Consider the following 27,696-nt stretch of genomic DNA (forward strand, 5'->3'; position numbering starts at 1 on the left):
TCTCAGGAAGGCCTGGACGGAGACCAAGTCTGAGAATTTGAGTTAATTGCACGAGAGGCAGAGTGGGTCCTTTTGGCTCTCCCTATGTGGAATGAAGAGTCTGTCCTGGCCCATCTACTTAGCATTGTACTAAGGATTCTGCAGAGAGCTGCCCCATGTCTCTAGGCAGTGTATTTGTGTGTTGGGCATTCCTTGGTGTCTTCTTCACTGGATCCTTGCCCTCTAACCAAACCCAGAGTCAGGTAGGTCTGATGGGGACACGAGGTTCATTCATACCTGACTCTGAGAAGCATCACGCCTCTTTAGATAAAGGCGAGGAGTAACTTGAGTGATCTTTGGACACCCAGGCCACCGGGGAGCCAAACAAGGTTTTGTCTCAGGAGAACTTCTCAGGCAGTCTCTGTGTCACGCTCACCTGCCCACCCAGGTTCTACAGCGACTAAGGGTTACCACTCCAGAGCCCATGGTCAACAATGCTACCGATCCCTTTTGTGAGTTCTCTGGACTTCCCTGGAGCTACTTACTTCCTTGGAAAATGATCTGGACTGGGCCTCTTGCTCTGCCAAGCTGGGGTAACTGGGTGCTAGGAACAACACAGAGGACAGAGTTGGGGTTAATGCCCTCAAACCAGTGCAGAGTAAATGCATGTCGAAATGACTGCTCACCTTATGGAAAGGGTACAAACACACATGATAGGGGAAGAGCATGCATGGTCAAGCTGACATTTCAGGTTTGTCAGGAGTGACGGTGAAGTTGAGGCCAAGAAGTCAGGTGTGTGTGTGGGGGGGGAAGGGGGGATGGTGGAGGTAGAACATCAACTGTCCCCAGCAGAGGAGTGAAGCGCCCACCTCGACCAGCAAGGAAGACGCAACACCATTGGATTCTTCTCAACAGCCTTTATTGCAGGAACACCTTATTCTTGATACGGGGGACCCGGGGAACAAAGGCACTCACCTTAAATACAAGACAGGCTGTGGCTGTAAACTTGTCCTCTGGGGATTGGTGGAGTATGAAATACCTTATTAGCATGAATATCACTCCAGTCTGATAACTGCCGGAGAAATGCCAATACATGCACATTGCAGGTGTTTATCACCAACGACCACCAGATGTCAGAGCCATCTTTAGCCGCTCCCTACAGAGGAGAGAGAACGTGAGAGAGATCTAAGAGGACATTGTTAGATGGCTTCCATTGTAGGAGCACAACAGGGCCGGATTGCCCGCTGAGTATGTCTGTCTTCTTGCCACCGAGTCTCACTCTCATGCCTAGGCATGACTTAGCAATGACTCCACAGCCAAGACTCTGTTGCATTGGGGAGTGCAGTGGGCTCAGCTCTGTGGTGTCGCCAGCAAATTCTCCCATCCATTGAGGTGGAGTGTGTGGGAGAGCCCCCACCTTTCTACCCTAGCTGTCACCATTAGAGTGAACTCCTCCCTGGTGTAGGTGCAGAAACCCTGTAGGTATCTATTGGCATCTCCAAATGGAAGACACCATTCCTCCAGCTGTAGGCCACTGCCTGCTCCAGTCATGTAACCTGCAGGAGGAAGCAGGGATTTTGATGGCGTAAAGTCTTCAGCTGCATCTATAGTCACTTCTTAGTTCCACTGGCAGTTTGATCATTTCTGAGCTGTCCAGGACATGGAGTGGCACAGCTTGTGACACCAGTGACCCTTAGATCCAATCCAATGCACCTTGTGTCCTCCCTATTGAGCCTTTACCCCCATATCCTTCTATTCTCTTCTTGGTGCTTCTGTAAAGACTCTTCCTTGACCAGAAACCTTTTCTCTCTCAGCTAGTCAGATATTTCCGCTTGATCGCTTACTAGCTCTGACCATTTGAGTGATTTTCCCATACAAAGCAAAGTGACGTGCATCAAAGCCACCATTCCAGCCCACAGTGAGCAGGTGTTGAAAGCATGTTTGTCTTCTTTTGCTATTTACAGCTGTTCTGAGTATGCTCTGGGGCTTAAAAACAAGGATTCTTCTAATCTTTATGCTTGTTTTTCGGCTTTGTGACCTTGTGCAAGCTGTTTAACATCCCTGGACCTCAGTTCTCAGGCTCTCGGAACTATTATGAAATCTAAATGCAAGGATACAGGTAAGGGACTTTTGCATCTGGCCTTGGCTTTTGGGGCCTCAAGATAGCCCTATCAGAGAAGCACTACTCATGTTGTGCTCCAGGGGGTGCTGTACACATAGCATGCGGCAGTGTCTCCCTGGGGCCCTTTATTACCACGCTTCCCACACTCTCACTTTTCAAGGGTAGGGGGCTTTATCTTCATCCATTTTGGGGCCAAAGTGGCCATTTTTAGCTTTCTTCCCTGTCAACAGAGGCTTAGCCTACTCACAGATAATAGAGTGAAACTTTCCTTTGGTAAAGCACCATGCTCATGGGCTTAGGCATGAAGGTTGTGTGGAGCATTGGTGGGGTTCTCTTTTAATAGCTCTCCTTTAATTCTAGTAGAGGCAGGTGGATCTCTGAGTTCGAGAGCACCCTGGACTACAGAAGTGATTTCCAGGACTACCAGGGCTCTACAGAGAAATCCTGTCTTGACAAAAACAAAAGAAAAAAACAAAAAACAAAACAACAAAACAAAAAACCAACCAACCAAACAAACAAAAAGCAAATAAAAAGAAAGAAAGAAAGGGAGGGAGGGAGGACAGAGGAGGAGGAGGAGGAGCAGGAGGAGGAGGAGGAGGATTGCTTAGGAAAAAAATCCTGGGATCCACTGTGTGCTTCCAAGTTTCCATCTCTCCCCCACCCCCCACCCCCATGAGTTCTATTTTCTGCTGCCATCTTCATAGACCCTGGGCGAGTGCTACTTACAAAAAAAAAATCTCTGGATAGAGTAGAGACTATGTGTCCATCTTTGCATAGTTGTGACATGCCACCATTTCCAAAGGCTCTCAAGAAACAGTTACGAGGTGCACGAGGAAATCTGCTGGGAAGTCACATAGAAGTTCCCAGCATCCAAACTGAGGCGTTCTAATCCCACCACAGACATGTGCTTCCACTAAAGACTGGTAATGCCTCACCTCACAGACATTCTCCCTGTGTGCGCTTTTGTCTGCTCCCAGCCTGGCTTATCCAAAGGAAAGACAGCACTCCCATGCCTCCCACTGAGACCCGAAGCAGAGGTCGTTCTCTGCTTTCGAGAGCTGTGATTCTCTCAGGATGCACATTGATCCCCTCTCCCCCACAAACCAGCTATCTAGACGGCATACGGCATCTTAAAGCTGAACGTGCAGACTTTACGTCATCACAATGGCCTTCTGTAGACCATTTTGTAGCTTCCTTGATTATTCACATCTTCATAGCAAAGCAAACCAATGCAGAGTGGCACTTGCACATGTGACTTCCGTCAGTCTTCACTATCTGTAGCTTATGTTTCTGCCTGTCTCCACCCTGAAACCTTCGGGCTTGGCTTTTTCATATGGGCGCTAGGGATTTGAACTTGGGTCCTTTATCCTTACATAGCAAGCACCCTTACTCCTCAGACCTACGGGAAGCAGAATGCTTTTGCTGATGTCTGTGACACTGTCCATCAAAGCCTGACCGTGGGTACCAGGCGAGAGGCTGCCTTTTCAGAGAACAAGTGTAGGCAGCAGTGATGCTGGTCATACTCTAGTGAGTTACTGGAGCAGAGAGGATGAGTGTTGTGTCTAGGTACCAGGCACTAGATCAACCTTGCTGAGGCTTGTTCCCTCCTGCTATCCCATTCTCTCTTCTCTGAGAAGAGGCGTCTGCCTTTATTATTGACCCATTCCTCCTGAAATAATCTTTGTCTGTCCTCAGCTTTCCCTTCCTATCAGGAAGTGGGCTCTGAAGCCAGTATCACTCACAGACACGCTCGTGGTCAGAACCTTTCTTTGCCTCCCCTTTCACCAGCCTTTTCTCCTTTGGTGTAGTTACAGTTTGACCACATGACAGTCCGTGGTGGTGAGAGCCAGTGATATTTGGCTAAACTGATGTGCTGTTTCAGTTTGGGAACCAGGAATATCCATGTCCACTGTTTGCTACATGCTCCGGGGACTTTGCGTGTTCTACTATAGGACATTTGTAAGGATAGCATTAGAGGCATCTCACAGATGAGGAAACTAAGGCTTTGAAAAGCAGAGTGACTTCCTTGGCTCACCTGGCCCACTAAGTGCCCCAGCTAGAGTTTAAGTCCAAGACCACGGACACAAGCTGGAACGCTTCTACTGTGCCAAGTTGATTCTGATCATTGCCTGTTCTAAAAGCAATCTCACCCCAGGTCTCCTGCCTTCTTATGTTTTGTTTCCCTTGCAAAACGCACCAACTCATTCAGATAATGGGCTGCAATAGATGGCTCTGAGACATCTGCAGAGCTCTGTGTGCCTGTGAAGGCATTGATATCACCAGGCCAGTTAGCTCCTTCTAGCTTGTTCCCCAACTCCCTTCTGGAAGGAGAGAGGGACCCAGGAAGAACTATGTTGCATTCACATCCTGAATAGGCTGCTCTGGTTCCCTGGCCATGAAGCACATGTATCCCTCAAGAATGACGCATTTTCCCATGCACTACCCAGTTTAGCCTGGGAAAGGCATGGGGCTCAGATGCCCTGTTACATACCTACGATGGAAGGCTGGGAAGGACTAAGTCCAGCTAACCTCTTTAAATAAACTAGACCAGCAGTTCATAACCTGGAGCTTTGACTGCTTTGGAGGGTTATATACTATATTCTGTATATCAGATATTTGCATTATTACTCATAATAGTAGCAAAATATAGTTATGAAGTAGCAGTGAAATAATTTTATGGTTGGGGGTCACCACAACGTGAGGAAGTGTATTAAAGGGTTTCAACATTGGGAAGGTTGAGAACCACTGAACCAGATGCTCAATTATGACAAGGACATGAGAAGTGAGTTCTAACATGCCCAACCAAGGGTCTGTAACTCTGTGGTCTTGGAACAGTCTAGAGGCAGCACAGAAAGCCAGAGCATTGGAGGTTCCACAGGCTCTGTTGGTTTGCAGATCCGACTGGGAGACTGTTTTCAGACATCCTCAGCTGATTTTCACAGAAAAGAGTAAGTCCTCTACAGGCACGCACACGCGCGCACACACACACACACACACACACACACACACACACACACACACACACACACGCTCTCTCTGTCTTTAGCAAAGGTGGGCTCAAGAGGTCATGCTTGAGACATATTAGTTTAGTGCATGACAATTACCAAGTGGCTCTTCGGGTACAGCTGCAAAGCACTTCTTTCTTTGTTACTGTTATGGCGCCTGGTACTTAGTAGGTGGTCAATAAGTAGAGCATGTGTTCAAGTCTTTTGATTAAAACACAAGAGAGGACGCACCAGACTCCCAGGGATACATTAGTGCAGAAGTTCTGGAGACATTTGTTGACATCAGTTGACTCTTGGACTGAGACAACAGAAGGATTTTGTAGAAACTCGAAGTCCCTGTGTTACCAGGGGACTAGAGAAAATCATTTGACATCTGCTTCTGGGCCACCTCGCTCACATTTCCTACTCTTAACATGAAAACTCGACTCCCAGAAATATCCTCGCGTTAAACGGAGCTTGTGTAGGAGCTGTGAAAAATCGTAGTTAAAAGGCACAATAGCCTCTGTAATTCAAACTCATGGGTAATCCAAACATTGAGCTTCCTCTGTTTCTGCCACTGGACAGCCGGGCTGGGAAAGAGGTGGAGTGATAAAAGCTGTAGGAAACCCCAGCTCCCAGTGTTCATGGGTGGATGCCTCAATACAACCTCTGCACGTAGGTTCCTACTAGCAGGAGGCATAAGCTTGAGAAAGGCCAGTTTGCTGGAGTGGATGCCACACACAAATGAAGAGTGAGTTTTTACAGTGTCAAGGAGACTCTGAAGCAAGATGCATCTGTTTTCAAGGACCTTTATATGGTGGTGATTTAGAATTATGGCTGATTTAGAAGTATGAAGCTCTGGAGTTCCGTTAGGAGAGCCGTCCTCAGAAACATCTTTTTTTTTATTGGATTTTTTTTTCTTTTCTTTTTTTTTCAGAGCTGGGGACCGAACCTAGGGCCTTGCGCTCACTAGGCAAGTGCTCTACCGCTGAGCTAAATCCCTAACCCCTTTATTGGATTTTTAAAATTTACATCTCAAATATTATTCCCTTTCCCAGTTTCCCCATCCATAAACCCCCAACCCTCCTCCCCTTTCTTCTATGAGGGTGTTTCCCCCACCCAACCCCTTCCCACCTCCATGCCCTGACATTTCCTTACACTGGGGGGGTCCAGCCTTGGCAGGACCAAGGGCTTCTTCTACCTTTGGTGCCCAACAAGGCCATCCTCTGATACATATGCAGCTGGAGCCATGGGTCTGTTCATGTGTACTCTTTGGATGGTGGTTTAGTCCCTGGGAGCTCTGGTTGGTTGGTATTGTTGTTCTTATTGGGTTGCGAACTCCTTCAGCTCCTTCAATCCTTTCTCTAACTCCTCCAATGGGGACCCTATTCTCATTGGTTGACTGTGAGCATTCGCCTCTGTATTTGTCATGTTCTGGCAGAGCCTCTCAGGAGACAGCTATCTCAGGCTCTTGTCAGCATGCACTTCTTGGCATCAGAAATATTGTCTGTGTTTTGTGGCTGTATGTATCCCCAGGTGGGGCAGGCTTTAAATGGCCATTCCTTTAGTCTCTGCTCCAAACCATGTCTCCATATTATCGCCTCTAATGAATATTTTTGTTTCTCCTTTTAAAAAGGACTGAAGTATCTTGTCCTGTGGGTCTGTAGCAAAGGCAGAAATGGCTTCCCAGCATTGCGTTTGGCCCCCATCTGACTTTCCAGTCCTAGTCTGTACCAATCTCCTTTAGGACTCTGGTTTCCCTGGATCTTCTTTCTCCTCTCACGTGCTTGCTTTTCTTCTGTTACTCCTGCAGGAGTCATGAACACAACTAAATGCAGGGTAGCCACTGTAGTGCACAGGAACGCCTCTCCTAAGATAGCTTTTCTGCAGGAGGAGCTGATGGTACTATGGGCAACTGCCAGTTCTCAACGTTACACTCATCTATTTACTTATTTACTTATTTAGCACAACTCATTTGTGGAGTTCTTGCTACCTGCGACTCTAACTATCTTTAGGGGCTGGCTTCTTTGTCACTGCTCTGTTCTCAATTGGCACTGTCTAGAGGGTACCTGATGATTCATATCACAGTGACAGTCCTCTGTGTCTGTTCATCTTCCCTAGCCCACCTGGAAGCTGCAGGCTGTCAAGGACAGTGTCCACAGGCATTGCTTCTGTGATGTCCAGCACAGTGACTGATACATACAGCAATGTCAACACATCGCCGTGGATGAATGATAGATGAATATGTTAATATATACAGAAAGGCGTATGCAATTGGTTGAAATAACATCCTCAGTTGCTGGATCCATAGCTGATGAGAAATTGAGCAGAGAAGTTGTTTTGGGGGGGGTCACAGACCACAGTGGGTTCCAACATGCTCATTTCATCTCCTCATTTCACTATGAGCCCCTTGAGTACAGGAAGACTGTTTATTTTTCAAATTCTAAGGAATAAGCAGACAGCCAATGAGCAGGAAGTGTAGGGCAAAGTCCTGTTTTCTGCCAATGTCCTATTTACAGAATAAGAAGGCTAGGGCATAAAGAGCAAGCAGCAAGAATATAATCTACTTGTTTTGCCAGCCACCAAGGATACCTGGGTAAATATTAGCTAACGTGAAGCCCTTTGCTTGTTATTAAGATTTACTGATTTCAATAGAAAGGAACCTAAACGCTAGGGCACATTATATAACCTAAGACACCAACGATAATCTCTAATTGCCCAACCGCTCATAAATGCACATCGGCTCTGTCTGTGGTTACATTAAATGGCATAGTCCAAGCAAAGTGAGATCTGCATAATAGCAGAGCTTCCGTGTGACTGATGGGTTTGGTTAGTGGATGGATTTACCTCTTTCCTTGGGCTAGCTTAGTTCTCCTCACTCTTTCAGCAAAGAACTCAACCTCGTAGGATAATCCCGTATGTGTAAAGCTCAGCCCCAGTAAAGTCCAGTTTTTCCAGATTAAACTTCACAACAATATCTCACATTTCTTATATAACAGTGGCTGTTGTCGAGCGAGATTAATGTGGTATCTTGTTTCTTCCTGGTCTGATCTTATTCTTGTCTTGCAAACATGTCCCCATCTGTGACCCTCCATCCATCTGTATCTTTGTGATCACCTGGAAAGGTTAGTATTCAGTGTGTTTCAGAAAAATGGCTGGGAGATGAACGATAAGTAAGTGTTTCTAAGCCAAATGTTATTTGGCGTGACTTAGGAGAACAGTAAGAGGGTTATAGAGCGTGGCAAAGGAGAGGGGGGCCTCGCTGGCACCCAATCCACGTCTGCTGCCCAGGACCTCAGCTGGTTGTTTGTTATGTCTTAGCATGACGGTATTCAAGCCATGTGAGGTGTAAAGTAATATATATATGTATACCTGACTTCAGGCTCGGTCTGAGAACATCCACTTGTGTTGGCTCCAATCACACAACTCCACTCGAGTTAGCCATTGAAAGCCAATGCAAGTAAATGTCATTCCAAAGCTTAAGATTCATTAAGGTGGGCCTAAAAGAAGACAGCTGCTGTGCAGACAACGTCGAACAAGCACCACTTGCTTGCTTTGCCCAGCATGGGCGCTTCGGAACGGAGTGTGTTCAGAGTGCTGGTAAGTGTGGATTATCTGAGGAACGCACTATGCGGCCACTGCCTGCTCCTGTTTTACCACTTGCGAGGCCAGGAAGTGAATGTTTTATTTTGCTGACACAGTCGAGGGAAAACCCAAACTTACTGGGGACATGTCTTCACTTTACAGAAGTGCCCTTCACTTTCAAACTGAAGCAAACTTTAGAAGGGCGGAGAAGGGAGGAGGGCAAGGAAAGCTCGGAAGTTGATGCTTTACAAGTCATCTTGAATTGTAATGTGTGGTGGAGATTGTATGGATTCTGTGGATAATGCTGGCCTTAGAATTGCTAATAGGTAAGAAAATCTGTGAGGAAACATGAGCTTCCACATGCCTGGACGGGAGGATCTGTCACCATCGAGTATGGGTCAGGTGCATGTGCAGTGCACAGGAGTAGCTGGAGAAGAAGCCTTTGGCCTCTCTGCCTCACTTGGGACTATCTCCTAGTCTGACTCTTGGAGACTTGCAGTCAGACAGGGATGGATAGAGCCCTGAGTGTGTGCAGGGCTTGTTTGACTCTCTTGGTAACTCTTTCTTCTCCTTATTTTTAGTGCCTGGCCTTTACACTTCAAAACACCACTACGGGCTGTGGTTTTCCTCTCACAGCCTCCACTTGGTGTGACCACTGCCTATGTTTACCTGGGTGAAGGCCAGGAACAAGACACTGAGGGATATCACTTTTGTTTAAAATGTGTCACTAAGCTGGTTTCGCTTCCTAGTTCTTATGAGCAAACACATTTCTGAAGGGGGATTTTGAGATCTATTTTTAAAAATATCTTTGCATTTAATGAAAAAATACCACAAAGGCAGTGCTAACCACAATGGACACACCTTGACTTTTTTGGCAGGGGCGGGGGTGGGTGAAGCAGGGGAAGGTGTATTCTAGGCTTAAGACCCTTGAATTTCACTGTTGTTAGCTGTTTAGGGGAAAGCCCCAATCACTGTTTTGCTGGAAATCTCTCTCTCTCTCTCTCTCTCTTTCTCTCTCTCTCTCTCACACACACACACACCTGTTCTTGATAAGAAACGAGCAGACATTCTTCTGAAGAGGGCTTCATTCTGTTACTATGTGTTAGCTCATGGGTACTGGTGGAGAGAGTGGTAATGGTCTGAACTAGGAAGTGGGGCCTAGGAATGGGGATTAAACATGGTCCTGCCTCCATAGAGCATCAGGGAAGTCATCGTGCATCAGCTTGGAGCCAGGTTGATAGTATGGAATATCAATGACCACCCTCATTCTATGTCAGCTGGGAATCTTGGCAGAACATGGCGGATGAGTAGAAGCAGGTATGTAGATCCTCAGACAGAGCTTCTGAGATCACCCAGTGGGCTGTGAATCCTGTCTTCAAGTGTTCTAGGAAGCACACTTTTAGGGTAGGGTGTTTGACAAATGAGCCCAAGCATGACTAGAGCTGTCCAGAATGAAGGCAGTGAGCTGCTGTCTACTTCCAGCCGTAGGTTGGGTCTCTGTCTTTGGAGAAGTCACCGAAACTTGTTGAGTCTTAGTGCTTTCATTTACAGAAGACGACCTGAACTGGATCAGAATATCCCCAGATATATTGATAGCAGCAAACAAGACAATTTAGGGGATATATTGATACAGTGATATATTGATGAGTTTTCTCTTTCAGTTACTTATTTTTATATATCACAAAATTATGAACAGTCCTCCAGGTTTATGATATTACAAAAATTATTGCATAGCAGCAGGTTAGATTTTAAAACAGAAGTGATTTGCATAATAACATCCAATAAATAAAAGCACAAGGTTCTAATGGGTCCCATTTTTAAGGTCCTGTGGGACAGACTGGTGTCAGGAAATACTTGAGCATAATGTCTGTTAGTAACTTTCCACTTGGTGTCTTTCCCACTTTCTGTGTGACATAGAGGCTACGTATAGTTTATTTTGGCATCCAGAACAGACGAGTTGGTTTATGCGAATGATTAACAAGCCTAATGATTTAGAATTTTTCTCCTCAGAGGTGTATGGGTCTGTATGTGCGTCACCTCCTTTACCACAGCGACAACTATAACCTTACCAACCCTCTAATATGTTTTCAGATCAGGGCACTGACAGAAAGGATGTTCAAACACCTCCGAAGATGGTTTGTCACTCACATATTTGGGCGTTCCCGGCAACGGGCAAGGCTGGTCTCTAAAGAAGGAAGATGTAACATCGAGTTTGGCAATGTGGATGCACAGTCAAGGTTTATATTCTTTGTGGACATCTGGACAACTGTGCTGGACCTGAAATGGAGGTACAAAATGACCGTGTTCATCACAGCCTTCTTGGGGAGTTGGTTCCTCTTTGGTCTCCTGTGGTATGTCGTAGCGTATGTTCATAAGGACCTCCCAGAGTTCTACCCGCCTGACAACCGCACTCCTTGTGTGGAGAACATTAATGGCATGACTTCAGCCTTTCTGTTTTCTCTAGAGACTCAAGTGACCATAGGTTACGGATTCAGGTTTGTGACAGAACAGTGCGCCACTGCCATTTTCCTGCTTATCTTCCAATCTATTCTTGGAGTGATCATCAATTCCTTCATGTGTGGTGCCATTTTAGCCAAGATCTCTAGACCTAAAAAACGTGCTAAAACCATTACGTTCAGCAAGAATGCGGTGATCAGCAAGCGTGGCGGGAAGCTCTGCCTCCTCATCCGAGTGGCCAATCTTAGGAAGAGCCTTCTGATTGGCAGCCACATATATGGCAAGCTTCTAAAGACAACCATCACTCCTGAAGGCGAGACCATCATTTTGGATCAGACCAACATCAACTTTGTCGTCGACGCTGGCAATGAAAATTTGTTCTTCATATCCCCACTGACGATCTACCACATTATTGACCACAACAGCCCTTTCTTCCACATGGCAGCAGAAACTCTTTCCCAACAGGACTTTGAGCTGGTGGTCTTTTTAGATGGCACAGTGGAATCCACCAGTGCAACCTGCCAGGTCCGCACGTCATACGTCCCAGAGGAGGTACTTTGGGGCTACCGTTTCGTTCCTATTGTGTCCAAGACCAAGGAAGGGAAATACCGAGTGGATTTTCATAACTTCGGTAAGACAGTGGAAGTGGAGACCCCTCACTGTGCCATGTGCCTCTATAATGAGAAAGATGCCAGGGCCAGGATGAAGAGAGGCTATGACAACCCTAACTTTGTCTTGTCAGAAGTTGATGAAACGGACGACACCCAGATGTAGCAGTGGCTTTTCCACCTACAAAAAGCCTCCCAAGGACCTAAGGGTTGACTGTGTTCAGAAGCATCTGACGGGGGTCTGAAAGCAGGATGAGAACATGCGAAATCTGCTAGCACAGTCACCCCTGAACCCCAGGGCTATGGTTCTACAAGACACATAGCTCTATAAGGCTGCATACGGTGCATGCATGTGAATGAAACTGTGGAAGCCAAAGGGGCCCACTTGGATTCTCACTATGACTGTGTAAGTTCATATCGTGTTGATGGAAACAAAGTCATTCAAGGACAAAACTTAGGAGCTTTAGAAAGCTTCAGGAACTAGCCACATTTCCTGTTTGATTCTATGGATGAGAAAGATGCCATTTTTATCTTAAAGTAGACTTCTATCAATGGAAAATCTGCCCTCTGCGTTGGGAAGTGAGCCAGCCAATCAGTGACAATAAGAGACTGTCATACAAAGAATCAGTAAAGACTCTAACCTTCTCAAGCTCTGGTGTTTGAAGCCTTTGTCTGAGTCTGGGTCCATGCTTCAGAAGGGGTAAGGTGACATCCACTGACTGTACCTCTCTGAACACAAGGTACAGAAGAACAGGAAGCCCCAATCAACTTCATAATCAACCCAGATGCTGCAGCCCATACAGAATTTGGCCTGAATGATTTCCTGTGGAGCATTAAATGGAGGCCAAGTCCACTCTTTAGATATTAAATGAATATTCTTTTGCAAAGGAGAATGAGTTGAAAGTGTTGGAGAGACTGAAGGGATGACTCTGTAATGAAGGCCTGGGTCTGGACCGCCAGTAACCACATACAAAGCCTGACTTAGTAGCAGTCAGTACTCCTACTGGGGAGGTGGAGATAGGAGGATGTCTCTGGTTTGCTGGGCAGCTGAATGGGTGATGCCCAAGTTCAATGAGAGACTAAAGAGGGTGAAGGGGCTGGAGAGAAGATTCTGGTTAAAAGTGCCGTGGCCGCTCTTCCAGAGAACCTAAGTTTGGTTCTTGGCACGGTACTTGATAACTATCTATAACTCCAGTTTCAGGGCATCTGAATATCTTTTCTGGCATCCATGAGCATCAGGTGCACAGATATACATGCAAGCAAAACACCGTACACATACAATTAAAAAAACAAGGTAGAGAATGACTGAAGAAGAATCTTACGTTAACTTCTGATCTACACACACACACACACACACACACACACACACACACACACACACGGCATAGTGATGTTTGTTTCAATATTCAATGGATAGGTTCTGGGGCTACAGGTCTGGTAAAAGAGGTTTTAATCCTTCCTCTTTCAAGATGGTACCGAGGAATGGGAAAGCAGTGAGCCTGGAAGAGGGTGTAGTGCTAACACACCCTCTTCTTGTGTCCTTGTGTTTCTCTGCCCGGTGGTTGAACTGAGATTCTAGGTATGGAGGAAGAAGGAATAAGATACAGAGTCACAGTCAGGGTGTTGCTGCTTTCTTGTCTCTGAGGGCCATTCCTGTGTCTTCCAAAGGGAACAAGTTAGCAGGAGAACTTCTTTGGAGGAAGGTTCTAGTGTGAACGTCTTGTTTCTTCATTTCCATACCTGTATCATTCCAAATTCACCTTGAAAAAAAAAGTAGAGTTCAAAGCTGCTCAAAGATCAAAATTTTTTTGGTATGTGATTAATAAATTTCTGAAACCGTATGAGTACAAAGTGTCACTTATGCAATGACTGTGACAGGGTGATTTCTTTCGAAAATTATTCTTGCCAAGGTAGACTTTCTCCTGAAGGGGGCAGGACAGGTGGGAAGGAGGCAGACTGCATGTGTTTGCTGTCTAGACTTCCCAGGAGGAAATGAGCTAGGCTGCAGACAAGTTTCTTCTGGTCCAGCCACAGCACTTCTCTCCAGCATGAGTCTTGGCGCAGAGAAAGACAGCTGCAAACCCCTGACAGTAAGGATGGCGTTGTTTTTCTATTTCAGGGGTTGAGTTTGTACAGATCTTCACACGTACACTTGTCTTGGCCCAGACCAATGGCACACCTTGTCAGAGGCCACAATAGTGAACACCTCTGGCCCACGCTGAAGGTTACTCTGTGCCTGTAAATGACACAGTAAATGATTGGCTGACCAAGCTAAAAGAAATCAGATCTCACAAGCCCAAGGGAGCTGGAATTCTCTGCTGGTCCATAGACAGGAGGCCTTACCACTCTGCAGCTCCTTATAAACCAGCAGGAATGGTATTTGTTAAGGTCATACACTCAGAGCCTACTACTCTGCTGTCTTCTGTTCCCTGGCAGTGTGCCTGGGGTCTGCTGGGAGTGCTCAGGAGTAAGCCATCCCTTTGAGCATTAAGGGAGTTGAGCAATGTGACTTTTGCTGATTGGTATGTTTCTGGGTTGCTTCTATATATTCCTTTATCAGGACTCAGGAACTCTACACTTGGACTCTCCTTTTTAATACACATTCTCCAGACCCAACACACAGAGCCCTAAGAGCTCTTAGGAAGTGGGGTCAGGGGTCAGGCAACTCTTGAGAGTTCTCAGGTGTGCTTGAAGTTCAAAACCAGAATGAAAAACTTCAGGCACTGGAGAAAGGATGCTAACATTGCTAGCAATGACACAGAGACCGCTGAGGAAAGTAAACAAGGGAGAGCAGAAGGCATCTGGAGGCCAACTGGTGAACACTAGGGTGAAGGGACAGTTCTTCGTTCCAGCAGAGAAGCCTTTTTCTCAGTAGGACCTGAGCACATTGGAACCACTATCACTATAAGTAGGCCATCTTCCTATATTTACTGTTTCTCCACTTCACAAGAAAGTCTATATTTCTTAAAAAACAAAACAAAACAAAAAAAAAAACTGCATCCTATGGCACTCAGTCATGTTCAAAGTTTTTCTTGCTGCAGACCCCTCTTGGCTTGCCCAATTTATCTCTGTTGCGATAGGGATATTGACATGGAGAGTTGGGTCCCACTTGAACCCTCCTAGTTAATATTTAGAGTGTAGATTTGAGAGGCTGAAGGGCAGAAAGGGAAGAGCAATTACAGTCATAATGAGATGGTCATTGGAGCGTCCATTTTCACCACTAAAAGGCTTTGGGATGGCTCGGACTACGCCTTTTATGAGGATTTTCTTAAACGTAGAAGTGTATCTTCCACAATGCTTCTGTGACTGGTATGGAGATGGCATTCCCTTTCTAGAACAAACAAGAGGATAACTTTTAATGGCAGGAATGCAAATGAGCCCTTGGTCCCGCCCCTGGGCCGTTGCTGTCTGCCATTACAGGAAGTGTGTGTCAATCAAAGCTTGACAGGCAAGATAGAGCATTTTATTTTGGAAGCCAGAAGTTTAAGAACAATGACTGGAATTTCCTCTTTCTGTCCAGTAAGGGCCGTATGTCACTGGGGAGATAAAAGTCCAGGGGTAGGGAATAAAGGTTATCGGGAACTGCGCAACACAGAGTCATGCGGGGGGTATGCAGGAGGAGGAGTTTCGGAGGAAATCTATTTCAATGTCTGTCATTAAGTTTCCATTAAAAGAACTTTCGGTTAGGAATTCAAAAATAATTTAATCTCTCCGGCCAGATGCACACAGCTGGACTCTTGGAGAGGAGCCCTACAAAAGGGGATTTGTACACTCCCTGGGCTAGGACCAGCCTGTACCTTCAGCCAGCCCACCTTTGAATCCTTTGGGTGTTCTGGACACAGTACACTCCAGACAGGAAGAAACCCAGCATAGGGATGGTCTCTAAGTGTTTACTCGCTCAGGTTCTGCTTTATGCGTTAAAACCATCTTCCCCTTTTAACAGCCACAGCAACCTTGGGAGGTCGGGACCATTACTATGCTTGTTTTTCCTCTGAGGCAGCTGAAATAAAGGTGTTGCCCAGCAACGATAGCTAGTGAACAGCAGACAGGGAGTCAGATGCAGCCAGTCTACCTGGACAGCCCGTGAGTTTAATTCCTCCTCTCTGAATCCTGAGGTAGAGTCGCCCCCTGAAACAACATCAGGGCCATGAGACATTGACCTAGAATCCACAGAGGGTGAATGCCCTTTGTCCTGTCATCATGGTTAACACAAGTGGAAGTCCCTGACCAGGCTTAGCAAGTACTCCTTGGATTATGGGGTTTTTTGAGGGAGGTGGACATAGGTAATATGCTTGGTAGAACTCCAGAACTACTGTAGGAGTTCTGTAGATTTATCTAGCTTGTCAGTGCAACCAGCTGCAGATATATGTATATGTGTGTATACACTGATGTGTTAATATACATATATGTATATTTGATATATTTAAAACACACATATATTTATTTAAATATTTTTTAAATAAATATAAATGTGATAAAATAATAATATAGTTAAATATATATATTTAACACCTATGTGCATTGAATACACACACATACACACACACACACACACACACTAATTGCATGTGGTAGGCCTTGTGTTTATGCTATAGGCACATATAATTAAAAACTGTGTAACATTTTTTTACTACAGTCTCTAAGGGAGAGGTGTCTTTCAAATAGCTTAACTTTGTGAGCCTCAGTGTCCTCAATTTTTTTTTAAAAAAAGGACTTTTGACAGCCGGGTGATGATGGCACACACCTTTGATCCCAGTACTCAAGAGGCAGAGGCAGACAGATCTCTGTGAGTTCCAGGACACAGCTACACAGGGAAACCCTGTCTTGAAAAACAAAATAATAAAAAAAGGAGTTTTGAATAGAGTTGGGGAAGGGTCAAAGGAAAGAGTAGATGCAAAACTTCCTTTGTAGAAAGAGCAGCAGCTAACCTGCCAACATGGAGTTGAAACCCCGGGGCTCTTGGAAAGGACACTGGTCATGGCACAGGCCTCACGGTGGCACCACACAGCTTTGGAAATCAGGACGCTGGGCTCTGGATTTTATTTCAAACCAACAGATGCTCAGCTGGAGTTCACTATGAACCAGGAACTGGGGTTCCATAATGAGGAATCTGGGGTCTCGTTTGCTTTGACCAAGAGTCCAGAGCTTAGCCAGCCTGGAGGCCACTGGTGGTCTGTTGAATTGCTAATCATAGTTAAAGTATTTTTTGTCCTATTCAACATGCCATAGTTGAAAAATGATGCAGTTCATAGGTGAACAGTAATCGGACTGAAGATTGCATCGTCTACTCTCTGTCCTGCGAAGGATACACAGACAAAATGTTGCCTTAAGGCCATTTGTTTCTTCAGGTACTTGACCTGTTGTTGAGTTTCTTACTTTTCTTGTTGAGTTCAAGAATCGTTGTTTGCATTTGCCTGTTTTTTTTTTTTCCTGTACTGAGGATCAAATATTGAGCTACATTCCCAGTCCAGACTGTTTTCTTTGAATAATTATGTAAGGAATTCATATGACTCCAGTGTCACAGAACAGGGCTTAGAAACACATTGTATCTTCATGGCCTCTGTTTCTTCCTTGTTCTGTAAAGTGAACCCACTGTCAATAGTTTTAACCTGCTGCCCCTCACTTACACAAAGTCTTATTTGTAATTGATAAATAATAACTATATATTTATGGGGAACCATGTGATGTTTTGATCCCTGTAAGTACTGTTGAATGATCAAACAAGCTATACATTGAATAGTCATCATCTCCAATGTGAATCATTCCTTTCTTTTTCCCTCCCCTTTCCCCTCTTGAGGGTCAGAGTCTCCCCGACTATCCTGGAACTCACTCTATAGCCAGGCTGGCCTCAAACTCACAAAGATCTGCCTGCCCCTGGTTGAGTGGTAGGCTTAAGGCATTTCCATCACAACCAGCTCAATATTTATGTTTTATTTTTGATGAGGACAATTACAGTTCTCTGTTTTAAATAACTTGGCAATACGCAGCCTGCCATTCATTCTTGGTTCCATAACCATGCTGAGAAGTAGGTCACTCCGTGGTCTCCTTTTTGGAAAATATAAGCAATACAAATGCATTTATACCTTGCCCCACTTCTTTTATAATGGGCAGAAGTCTGGGAACCCTGTAGTAGTTTCCACTTCACGGTTTCTCCTAAGGATGACCACCGTTTAGAGAGATCGCTATATAGGGATACTTGCTGAGGGTGCCAATGTCTGTGGGGCCTCCCTCTCATGGTTCTTCATATCACATTGGAGTAGGTGCTAGGACCTAGCCCTGCTGTTCTGAATCTAAGGGACTGTAACTGTGGCTGTTTGGTGTCCCTGAAGGCCTGTCTTACTCTGTCCACCCGCCACCTAAGTGAAGCTGGACTCTTAGAACGAGGGTTCCCAGTGTGAGATAATCTGTCTGGGACCAGCGGCTTTTCAAGGTTCAAATCTGGGCTGGTTGAAACGTCAGGACAGATGTTTCCACTCCAGTACAGGGGAAGGGTTGGCCTGGGAGAGGGGAGGTACAATTTCCATGGCTGTCTTGATAATTACCTTTTAATTAGGGTTCAAAAACCTCTTGGGGTTTCTACTACTGTAAAATTTTATGCACGAGCACATTACAATTAAATTGATGACCTTGGTAACAAGAATAAATATTCAAAATGAAATATAAAAAATGCTGAGTGAAGTGGAGGAAGAGGAGGTTTGTGAGCAGTTGATCTTGACCTACTGGGGAGGGGTAAATCTTGAAATGAGGAGAGGTGGGGGGTAGAGAGTCGGACTACCAGGTGGACATGCGCCTCAGACTAACAGAACTGAAAAGGGGTTCTGAGAAGTAATGCACAGATTTGCATGGCCGGAGCATTAGCATGTGGACGGATATACGCTCAAAACAGTAGGTCTGGGGTCAGTCAACTGCCTGCTCAACTAAGCTGAGTGCTTGAGGGTCAGCGACATGCCTATGTGGTTCTATGTATTCCACAGAATAGATCTCAGCCTCAGTATCAGGAACGGATGAAACCAGAGGCAGAGTCTGGCCTCCTAGGGAGACAGGGTTAATTTTGTGATTCCAGTTTTTCAGAAGCAAAACTAAGGCTCCCAGGCTACTGCAACACACCTGGATGCCAAGGCTTTAAAGAAGGCAAGTTGGCGTTGAAGCCCGGGGCTACTACTATCTTCTAGAGTTCCAGGTGCTTCCTTACGTGTCTGACCTGCTCGGGGTCACCCTGCAAATTTTGTGCATTGAGTCATTGCTTCTGAAGGGAAAGTCACCTGGAAGAGGGCAGCAAAAAGGGCAGGGCAGGGCAAGCAAATCTGGGGATGTAGACTATGATAGCCTTGAACTTGGGTACCAGAGGCAAGAGATATCTGATCACACATTCATGGAGCTGAGAATCTCTCCCGGTCTTTATAGGCACTGGGTTGATAGCACGGTCTTCCTTTATGAAGGATAAAGGACATAATGACTTACTTACTGAGTGGCTGGGGTCACCAACAAAGCTGTATTTAGGTGACCCAAAAGTTGTCCTCAAAGAAACACCATTTATTCCCATAGTGGGCTCAGATCCCCATATCACCTGCTGAGGCTAAGGTCTGAGAGGTAGGGAATGTAGTGTTTAGCTCAGGGGCTTTGAAGAAAACGTTATACCTTAAAGCATATATCCCACATCACGCTATTGACCCCTTGACCTGAGACCTCTTCTTTCCCTTAAATTTCACCTCCTTTGCTTTGATCAAATGCCCACTTCCTCCCATGGCTGGTTCATTGCTGCTTTTGGCATCCAGAGCCCCCGAAGCTCAGCCATGAATGAGAGCTGAACACACGCTCATCTCACGCTGTTAATATACAGTTAGAGAAACCAAGGGCTCCAGCAGCGAGAAAGGCATTGCTGCTGACTGGTTCCAAGCTCCAGACACGCATCAGGTTCCCCTCGGGAATAAGGACAGGAAGTGTATTGGAGGGGAAGGGTAAAGGGAAGGAAGGGAGCCCACCAGGAGGTAAGCACATGCAAGCTGCCTTGACACTGTGTATGAAGTTTGTGTAATGGCCAGCAGGTGGTGCTATGTACTTCCAGATCCGAAATGTAAGCTTAACCTGGTTGAAGTTGTAGCCACAGGCAGGAAGCTCTTTAGTGGCCTTTTTAATGATGGCAGTATTTAATAGGGAGACACACATATGTGACTCCTACCATTGTTAGGCTAATAAAAGGAAAGGCTTTGGAAAACTAGACTGTGGCGCAAATGTGGAATGCTGCAATCTGGGTACATGACGGTCTATGAGATCCTTTATGCTTTATGTGATGCCTTACGAGACTGAAATGCTGTTACTACCACCCATCTTACGGGTAGGGGGGAATGAAGCTCATAGAGACTAAGATACCAAGTAATTCATGATCCATATGTGTCAGTCAGGGCTGGGCAGGTATGCATCTATGTGTGGAACATTTATATGGGGTTTACTATTGGCAGGCACTGTTCTAAGTGCTTTGCAAACATCTTCTCTTTTAATCCTGCAGCCACAGTAGGGGGCAGGACAATCTCTCTGGCACAAGCACAGGCCAACCTTATGTCAGAATCCGTGGTCTTTCCTTCCTTCCTCAGTACTAGGCAATCCCCACTGTCTCAGAGCGAGCTTTTGGATCCTGGCACCCGGAGGCTTCCATATGAATTTGGTGAGTCACCAAACCTCGAGGCTGGAGATTTCCCATCAGCAAGATGATGATAATGAAAAGAGGTGCACATCACTGTGGGAAATAACACCAGACAAACACCTGTGGCAACGGTGCTTATTATACAGTGAGACTCTAGGGTCTGGGATTATTATTAACAGCTTAATTCACATAAAGACGTACATACAGAATTACCTGCAGCGATGGGGACCCAACTGTACCGTAGCCTGGAGGTAAGGAATGCAGGCAGCGCGCACTAACATTGCATGAACTGCACAAGAAGTTCAGGCAGTGTGTACTGACATGAACTGCTACCCATCTTTAATACAGATTTAGACCATGAGCAAAGCTCTAGGGACCCAGGAAAGAAACACAATGAGAGTTCACAGACCAGGGAGGCTGACAGAAAGCTTCTCAGCTCAGAGGTGGAATCAGCTCAAGGGCCGTCGCCCCAGGGAGAAAGAGGAAGCCTGGGACATGGGCAGGAGGGCAGTAAGTAGTGGACAAACTGGGGAAACAGAGGCAAGGATCAAGAGAACTCTGTGTTCCAGAAAGGGAGATGTGTGCAAAGTCCAGGATATGAGAGGATAGCATAGCGTAGCTATGTTTAACACACGGAGAACTCGAAACTGTGGTCCCAGTAACGCGGAAGGCTGAGAAAGGAGCATCCCTTGAGCCCAGGAGTTCAAGATCAACCTGGACATTAAGAAGTAAGACCTTCATCAAGAACACAAATAAATATAAAAAGGAATGCTTTTTATATCTTCGAAATGTCAAGTGAAAGAAATACAAATTGGAAAAATATAAACATTTTCACTTACATTTTATATTTTGGGATTATAAATGTCATATCTTTATCTGTCTCTATATATATTCATATGTGTATTTATACAAAGACTCCAAAGTAGCCACAAACTCACTCATTTGTTCAATCACTCATTCATTCATTCATTCATTCATTCATCTAGTCATTCATGCAGTATGCTTTGGAAGGCGGTGGTTCTGAGACTAGAGAGAAACGGCTATGAAGAAGGCAATCATCGTGAGCCCCACCTTCCGGAACTCACTTCACGGAGAATGAACATAGAAGACTATGACCCACACACTTCTCCTTTGTCTTTATTATTAGTAGGAATTCCAGTGGCGGTACAGACATCAGGAAAAGCTAGAAGGGGCAATTGGATAGAGAAGGACCCAGTTCAGGAAAGCTGCCTCCAAGAACCTAATGCTAGGAAGGGGAAGCAGTTCCGTGCAGCATCAGAGCCCGGGGTATGGCTCCTGTCCTGGTTCTATTCCCATGGGGCTGTGCCACTTCCTCTCCGTGCGTCTCTGAGAAGAGTTTTGGGAGTACGAGAGCTGAATGGGGGTATCTCTCCACAGATCTGCATTCAGAGGTGTCACATCTGTACCCAGATGTCCACAGTGGTGAAACACGCCCTGGAAATTACAACATTCACATCCCTCCACCCTTGCTCTCTTCAAGGCCCTGCTGTTAAACTTTAGCAGGACACTACTGGGGTGTTAGTTTCTGTGTCGGGCCTTGCCAAGCCCATGACCACCCCAAGAGCTTGTCGTGAATACACTATGCTTGGGCCCCTCTGTAGACTTCTGGGACTAGGGTCTTCAGAAGTCCTAGAAGGTTCTAAAGACAAAGGTATCAGCTAAAAGTTTACTGCCTGATGGAACCAATGGACCGAATGTCCTTACATTCGTGTCCAGTTTGAAAGTGTCTACACGTGGTTGTTATCCAGGGTCCTTGAAGGTTGATGGAAGAAGCGAGGTTACAAAGATCCACTGAGTCATCCCATCCCTATTAACCTGGGTTTGCTCTGCTCAAGGCTACATCTGCTAATCTCTCCACTTTGGCTGCACACTTTCTGCTCCTGAGTCCTGAAGCATCCTCACCCTGAGATGCTAGCCCCCTCCCCCATCCTCATCCCTACCCTCACCCCACCCCCACCCCCACCCGTGACCAGCTGTTCCTCCTCAAGATGCTGTGTATACAGCATGATGGTGAAACTGCAACTGCACATGTCCTGCCATATCCTGGGTTTCTTTCTAGTCGTTGGAAAACCATGCTGTCTCTACAAGGCTGGCAGGGAGTGCGTTGCTTGAAGAGCTATGTTAGACGTAATGGTACGATTTGGGAAGGAGAGGGAAGAGCTGACAGGGAAATACAGAAGCACAGAGGGCTTTAAGTAAATTATGGATTGCTCCTTCACAACACTTTTCTGATCCCACTAACAAAAAGGCCACTGGCTCAAGGGCAGATGCCAAGGCTAGGAATGTGTTCTTCGGCCAAGCAATGGCTGGGGTGGGGAGAAGGGGTTTGTAACTTGTAGATGAGGGAGGAGGCACCAAATCTCTAACACAAAGCCACAGAAGCTCTGGAGCGCGCATGCGCTAGTTCCCTCCCTCCCTCCCTCCCTCCCTCCCTCCCTCCCTCCCTCCCTCCCACTATCCCTCTTTCTCTCTCTCCCTCCCTCCCCTCCCTCTCCTGCCCCCTCTCTCCTAACTCTAACACCTCTGCTCTTACTCCTGACCTTGACACGTGTGGTTCACACCATCTCTTTTTGGGGGGTTGCCTTGCCTCTCTCCTCTCTGGCTCCCTTTGTCACACATCCTTCCTAGGCTTCACCCTTCCACCCTTGGCACCAGACAACTCCTTCTGGCTGCCAGATAAGGGTTCCCCAAACCTTTCCTTTCCTAGTTTAATGATGACCCCTTACACAGTAAACCCAGGAGCTCCCCTGGACAGAGACGTCTGCTCTACCCTAGGCGGAAGTCAGGCGAAATGCAAATAGGACCTCAGGGAGGTTTCAGCCATCTCCTGAACTGACCTCCAGATCTCACACTGAATTAGCATCCTTTCGAGAAAACTCTATCATCACTGCCAGTTGGCGTGGGACCCCTATAGCCCCAGCCGCCCCAGCCCACACCCAGACCTCCTCCCACTCACTGTCCTTCAGCCTTGCCCCACACCCTCCCTAGCCTGGGGCTGTGCCCCCAGCTGCCCCTGCGCGGTCGCCCAGCCAGATCCCGCTCCACGGATAGCGCCTGGACCCCGGGTGCAGGAGGCGAGCGAGCGGAGGGATCCAGCGAGCAGGCTCCGGCAGTCTGCGCCCGGCGGTCCAAGGCAGCGGGGTGAATGGACGGCATCCAGCCTGGCCGGCAATTTGAAAATAAAAATAAAACAGAGGGAAATAAATACTAAGGAGTGCGCCAGAAAGCCAAAACAAATACAATGGCGCAGGCTTCGAGGCCGGGCGTGGGAGGCTGGGGGGCCTTTGTGCCCCCGCCCCCGTGCCTCGCTCCTAATTGAAGAAACACAATCCCGGCCGCCGACCCACAGGCCGACAGGGCACTGCCGACGGCCACAGCCCCGCCCCCCGCCCGCAACAGGGGCCAGCTTGTTCTTTGTGCTGGCAAATATTTATTTTGGTTCGAGTGGCCCCCTTTCCACAAAGACCACCTGGTTGTAATCAATAACACCTATTTTCAGATAATCTGCTGCTCTCTAGGAGAGCCCAAGAACTCACCCAAACAGAGCCCTTTTCAAAGGGCATTTTAAATAGGCTGGATTCACGGAGGGCTGGAGCAGGGACATGGGTAGGGGCCGCGGGAGGGGCAGGGAGACTGGGCCTGGGTGGTCAGGAGGGAGCTGAGGTCTGGTCTGCCAGGTGGGGCAGCTCTGACCTCAAGGGGGTGCTGCTTGATGAGGCGCTGGGGCCTTCCAGGAACCTTTTAAAATAAAACCAACTGGAAGCCTTTATTTTGGCAGGCTAAATGTTACTACAAAGGTAGCTTCTAGAAACTCTGAAACAGCCACCTCTGCCTCTGTTCTCCAAACCCGCATCTATGCAGGCCCCTAGGAAAGAACTGAGCTACCCAGAAGTGCCTTCTAAGCAGCTAAAGGGCTTCGCTCATTAGAGAACTATTAGTTTGAAGGTTTGAGAATGAGGCAAGCTAGAGCTCAAGACTAGCAGGGCCTGTCTCAAACAAGAATAATATTAACAAGGAATGCATGTTCACAATTACGTTGGGTCACATCTGGGGGGTTCAGCAGGGAAGAGAACAGGCAACACCCAGGCTCTGTGGAGCTTGGGGAGTGACGGACAATAAAGGACTTGCTGGGTAAAATATTAGTGTGCGACCCCCTTTGAAAACCGTGAAGTGCTTTGGGTGAGAACAGCTCCCCTTCCGGGTACTCGGTTTCTGGAGAGCAGATGTCAGTGCAGGTGTCCACAGGTAGAGAAGGTCAGAAAGGGCTGCTCGTTCAAATATCCCAGAGGGCACAGGCGCAGGCCAGGAGCCAAGTCCCCTTACTCGTGTCCTCTCAGAGCTTTGGAGCCTTCCGCTATGGAAAACACTGCCTTACGGGTCTTTAAAGGATTAGATGAAAATCAGCAACCAGCTACTCTCCCCCAGCCTCCAACATCGTACTCTAGACCTGGTGGTGATACGGAGTTGTTTTGTAAAATAAAGTATTGGTAGACTTTCAAAAAACTCAATTCTCTATTTTAAGAAGGAGCAGAGACCAAATACCTCTCAGAGGCCAGAAAGCTTGTGAGGTGCCACAGTTGAGGCTGTCTTGGCTTTGTCAGGGTGCCCAGTCCACAGCCCCATTTGGGTGAGGAACCATAGGTATTATTTCAAGGTTCCTGTCTAGCAAGGATAGTGTGTGTGTGCATTCATGTGGTGTGTGTGTGTGTGTGTGTGTGTGTGTGTGTGTGTGTGTGTGTGCTGGGGATCAAAGTCAGCTCCCTGTGCTTGTAGGGCAAGCATCTTACCACTGAGCTCCCTCCCCAGCCCATACCAAGGAAGGTTTATAATATGTTCTACATTCTCCACAAAGCTTGAGCAAGTGCCTGTCCCTCAAAACTCAAAGAACCCACCTCCCATGACATCTTGTAACAGCGTAAAGATGTTCTTTGTTTCTGTGTGGCCAGGTTGGCTGGGTTGTCAAAGAGAGACAGAGTTTGCACAGTGGAGCCTAACAATGAGCAGAAAAAAAACTAATTCTAGACTCTCCCTGCCTTAACCCTTAACCCACGCCTCCGAGCTGCTCTAAAACATTCCTCTTGTCCTAATGCTCTGTTCTTAATCCTCAAAGATGGCTGGAAAGGGGACGGGCTGATTTACTTGCTGTATGTGTGGGTTAGGCCAGGCTGGGGCTGAATCTATGTCACTGGGCTTCATCAAGACTGTGGTGCTCTCCCTCCGGTGAGGTGCCCTTGGGATTCTCAAGGCTTCATTCGTGGAAAGATTAAACTTGGGTGCAGATGACACAGTGGGGGTTCATGGCCTAAGAATGATTATAAGAAAGGGGTGACATACAGGAAGCAGGGTGGTGTGTTGGAATTTGGGGTAATTGAATTTGCTGTTCAGCCAGCAGTTATGACTTGGGTCATCCTCTGGCTCCTAGGTTATAAATCCACCAAGACCAGGAAATTCCACAGTTAGGCCAATCTTTCTATTTTTTTTCTCAGAGATCTGAGTGGTTTGGACTTAGTGAGGGATGATATCCACCTTCTGGAGAGACTGTAACTTAGAGTAAACTAAGCTTCCCACCGAGACAGTACTGTATATTCTGGAACTCCGGTACAACTCCTTCACCTTCCTGCTGTATTCCTCCCAGGACAATGGACAGATCCTCAAGTGTAAGGGACACTTGTCCATCTGTTTAACAAAATTCTGGACGTGGAATTGCTTCTTCCCCAAGGAATCTCTTGCATATGTAACACTGTTGCTGCTTTAACTCAATTTCTCTCTGATGTCTTCTGGATCCCTGCCACTTGTAACCGATCTCTTGAAGACTAGATGTTTCTTCTAGAGCAAGATTTAACCTAAGCGCAAGTGTATACAAACATGGTTTTTTACATCAAGATGGAGGGAGGGTTTTTGTTTTTGGGGTGTGTGTGTGTGTGTGTGTGTGTGTGTGTGTGTGTGTGTGTGTGTGTAAGCTACAGATCCTTAATAGGGCCTATCTGGAATTAGCCAGGCTTCTGCAGAAGGGCCTAGTTCTTGGCCTAGTCAGTGCAGGGCAGCTTGAGGGAGCATGGTGTCTTTGGTAATGTAGTTCGTTGTAGGGATGGAAACCCCTGGTTTGTTCTCTTCCTTATTCACTTCCATTTACCTCTGAGGGCTCTGGCCACAATTGATGTTATTGCTTAACTGAGTTGGATCCATTAGTGTTGAGGCCCTGGATTCTAGGTAGGAATCATTGGTTTGTAAAGATCTGGTAAAAGAACAGGCTGAGCAGCCTCTAGAAATAAGTTTTGGGGGTGCAGGTGTAAGCTCTTATGCAATGAATTTAGCTACCCAGAAACTTGACTCATCCACATTGCTTCTCTGTGCACTGTCTGCGTGGATCTGCATGCAGAGCCTGCTCTCCCCACAGCTCGACATTCTCAGAGGGGTGCCCGACGTAGACTGGTTTCCTGATGGGTGTATGTTCTTTTTTGCTCTTTTTTCCCCTAAATGATAAACCTTTACATTATGCAGAGAATCCTGTGATAAGTTTATGCTGTGGGAAAGAAAAAACATGGAAAGAGCAGAGGAAGGTGAAACTGTCAGGAAAAGCGGAGGCGTCTGGGATGTATTGCTAGGATATATGTGATGCTTGATTAAACATTTCTAGAAGCCAGGGGCTCTGGGCAATATAATAATCATTTCGGGAAGAAATACTGCATCTACCGGGGAAAGGAATTAACACCAAGCAGGGGTTTGGTAACAACTGCTAGCACATTATAACAGTGATCTTGTCTGATGTTTTGACTGCATCGGCCCTGGTTTTGTTCCTCTGCACATCTTTGGTGTTAGCAGGAACGGAACAGGCCCAGCACTTCATTTTGCTTCTCAGCTGGGCCTTCAGCCCTTTCTGTCTAGCAGGTGCAATTTGATAAACAACAGACGTGCACTGGGGCTTTGTGTAAGCCAGGCACGCAGCCAGACGTAGTCCCTGCCCTTCTCTCCCTTACTGTCCAGCGGAAGACACAAGCTTTCAGACACAAAGAACCTGGGCCTTCTCGGTGCTCTGTTATATTGCTCAACAACCAAAAGTGACTCAAAAGTCGTGAATCCCTTACTCCGGTCTGATGTCATAAGCCAGAGCATCGCTTTTCCACGTTTCCCAGCCCTTCTCCCTTCTCCTGTTCCCTTCTCCCTACGTTTTTCCTCCTGGAAAGAGGAAACATTAGTCATTTAGACAAAAAAAAATGTAATGGAACATAAGATCATTAGGAGGAAGTCAATCTATAAACACTCTTTCCCCCATTTCTGATATTTCCTAGCTCAGAAGGT

General features: G+C 46.6%; 1 protein-coding gene across 9 annotated transcripts in view; it reads left to right on the top strand.

Annotated features, from left to right (window-relative positions):
* Positions 1 to 13,576, top strand: part of Kcnj1 (potassium inwardly-rectifying channel, subfamily J, member 1) — a 51,895-nt gene extending 38,319 nt beyond the window's left edge. For 3 of the 9 annotated variants that reach the window (XM_063264896.1, XM_063264898.1, XM_063264897.1), the window contains one exon: positions 10,762 to 13,576. In XM_063264896.1, the coding sequence (XP_063120966.1) occupies positions 10,762 to 11,901 (1,140 nt within the window). In that variant the 3' untranslated portion in view covers positions 11,902 to 13,576. Of the gene's footprint in view, positions 1 to 8,500; positions 8,686 to 9,865; positions 9,988 to 10,761 lie in introns of those variants that run through there. The other 6 variants (NM_001309298.1, NM_001309301.1, XM_063264899.1 and 3 more) reach the window with 6 other exon arrangements.
* The last annotated feature ends 14,120 nt before the right edge of the window (positions 13,577 to 27,696 follow it).

Source organism: Rattus norvegicus, chromosome 8 (genome assembly GCF_036323735.1).
Source record: "Rattus norvegicus strain BN/NHsdMcwi chromosome 8, GRCr8, whole genome shotgun sequence".
NCBI lineage: Eukaryota > Metazoa > Chordata > Mammalia > Rodentia > Muridae > Rattus > Rattus norvegicus.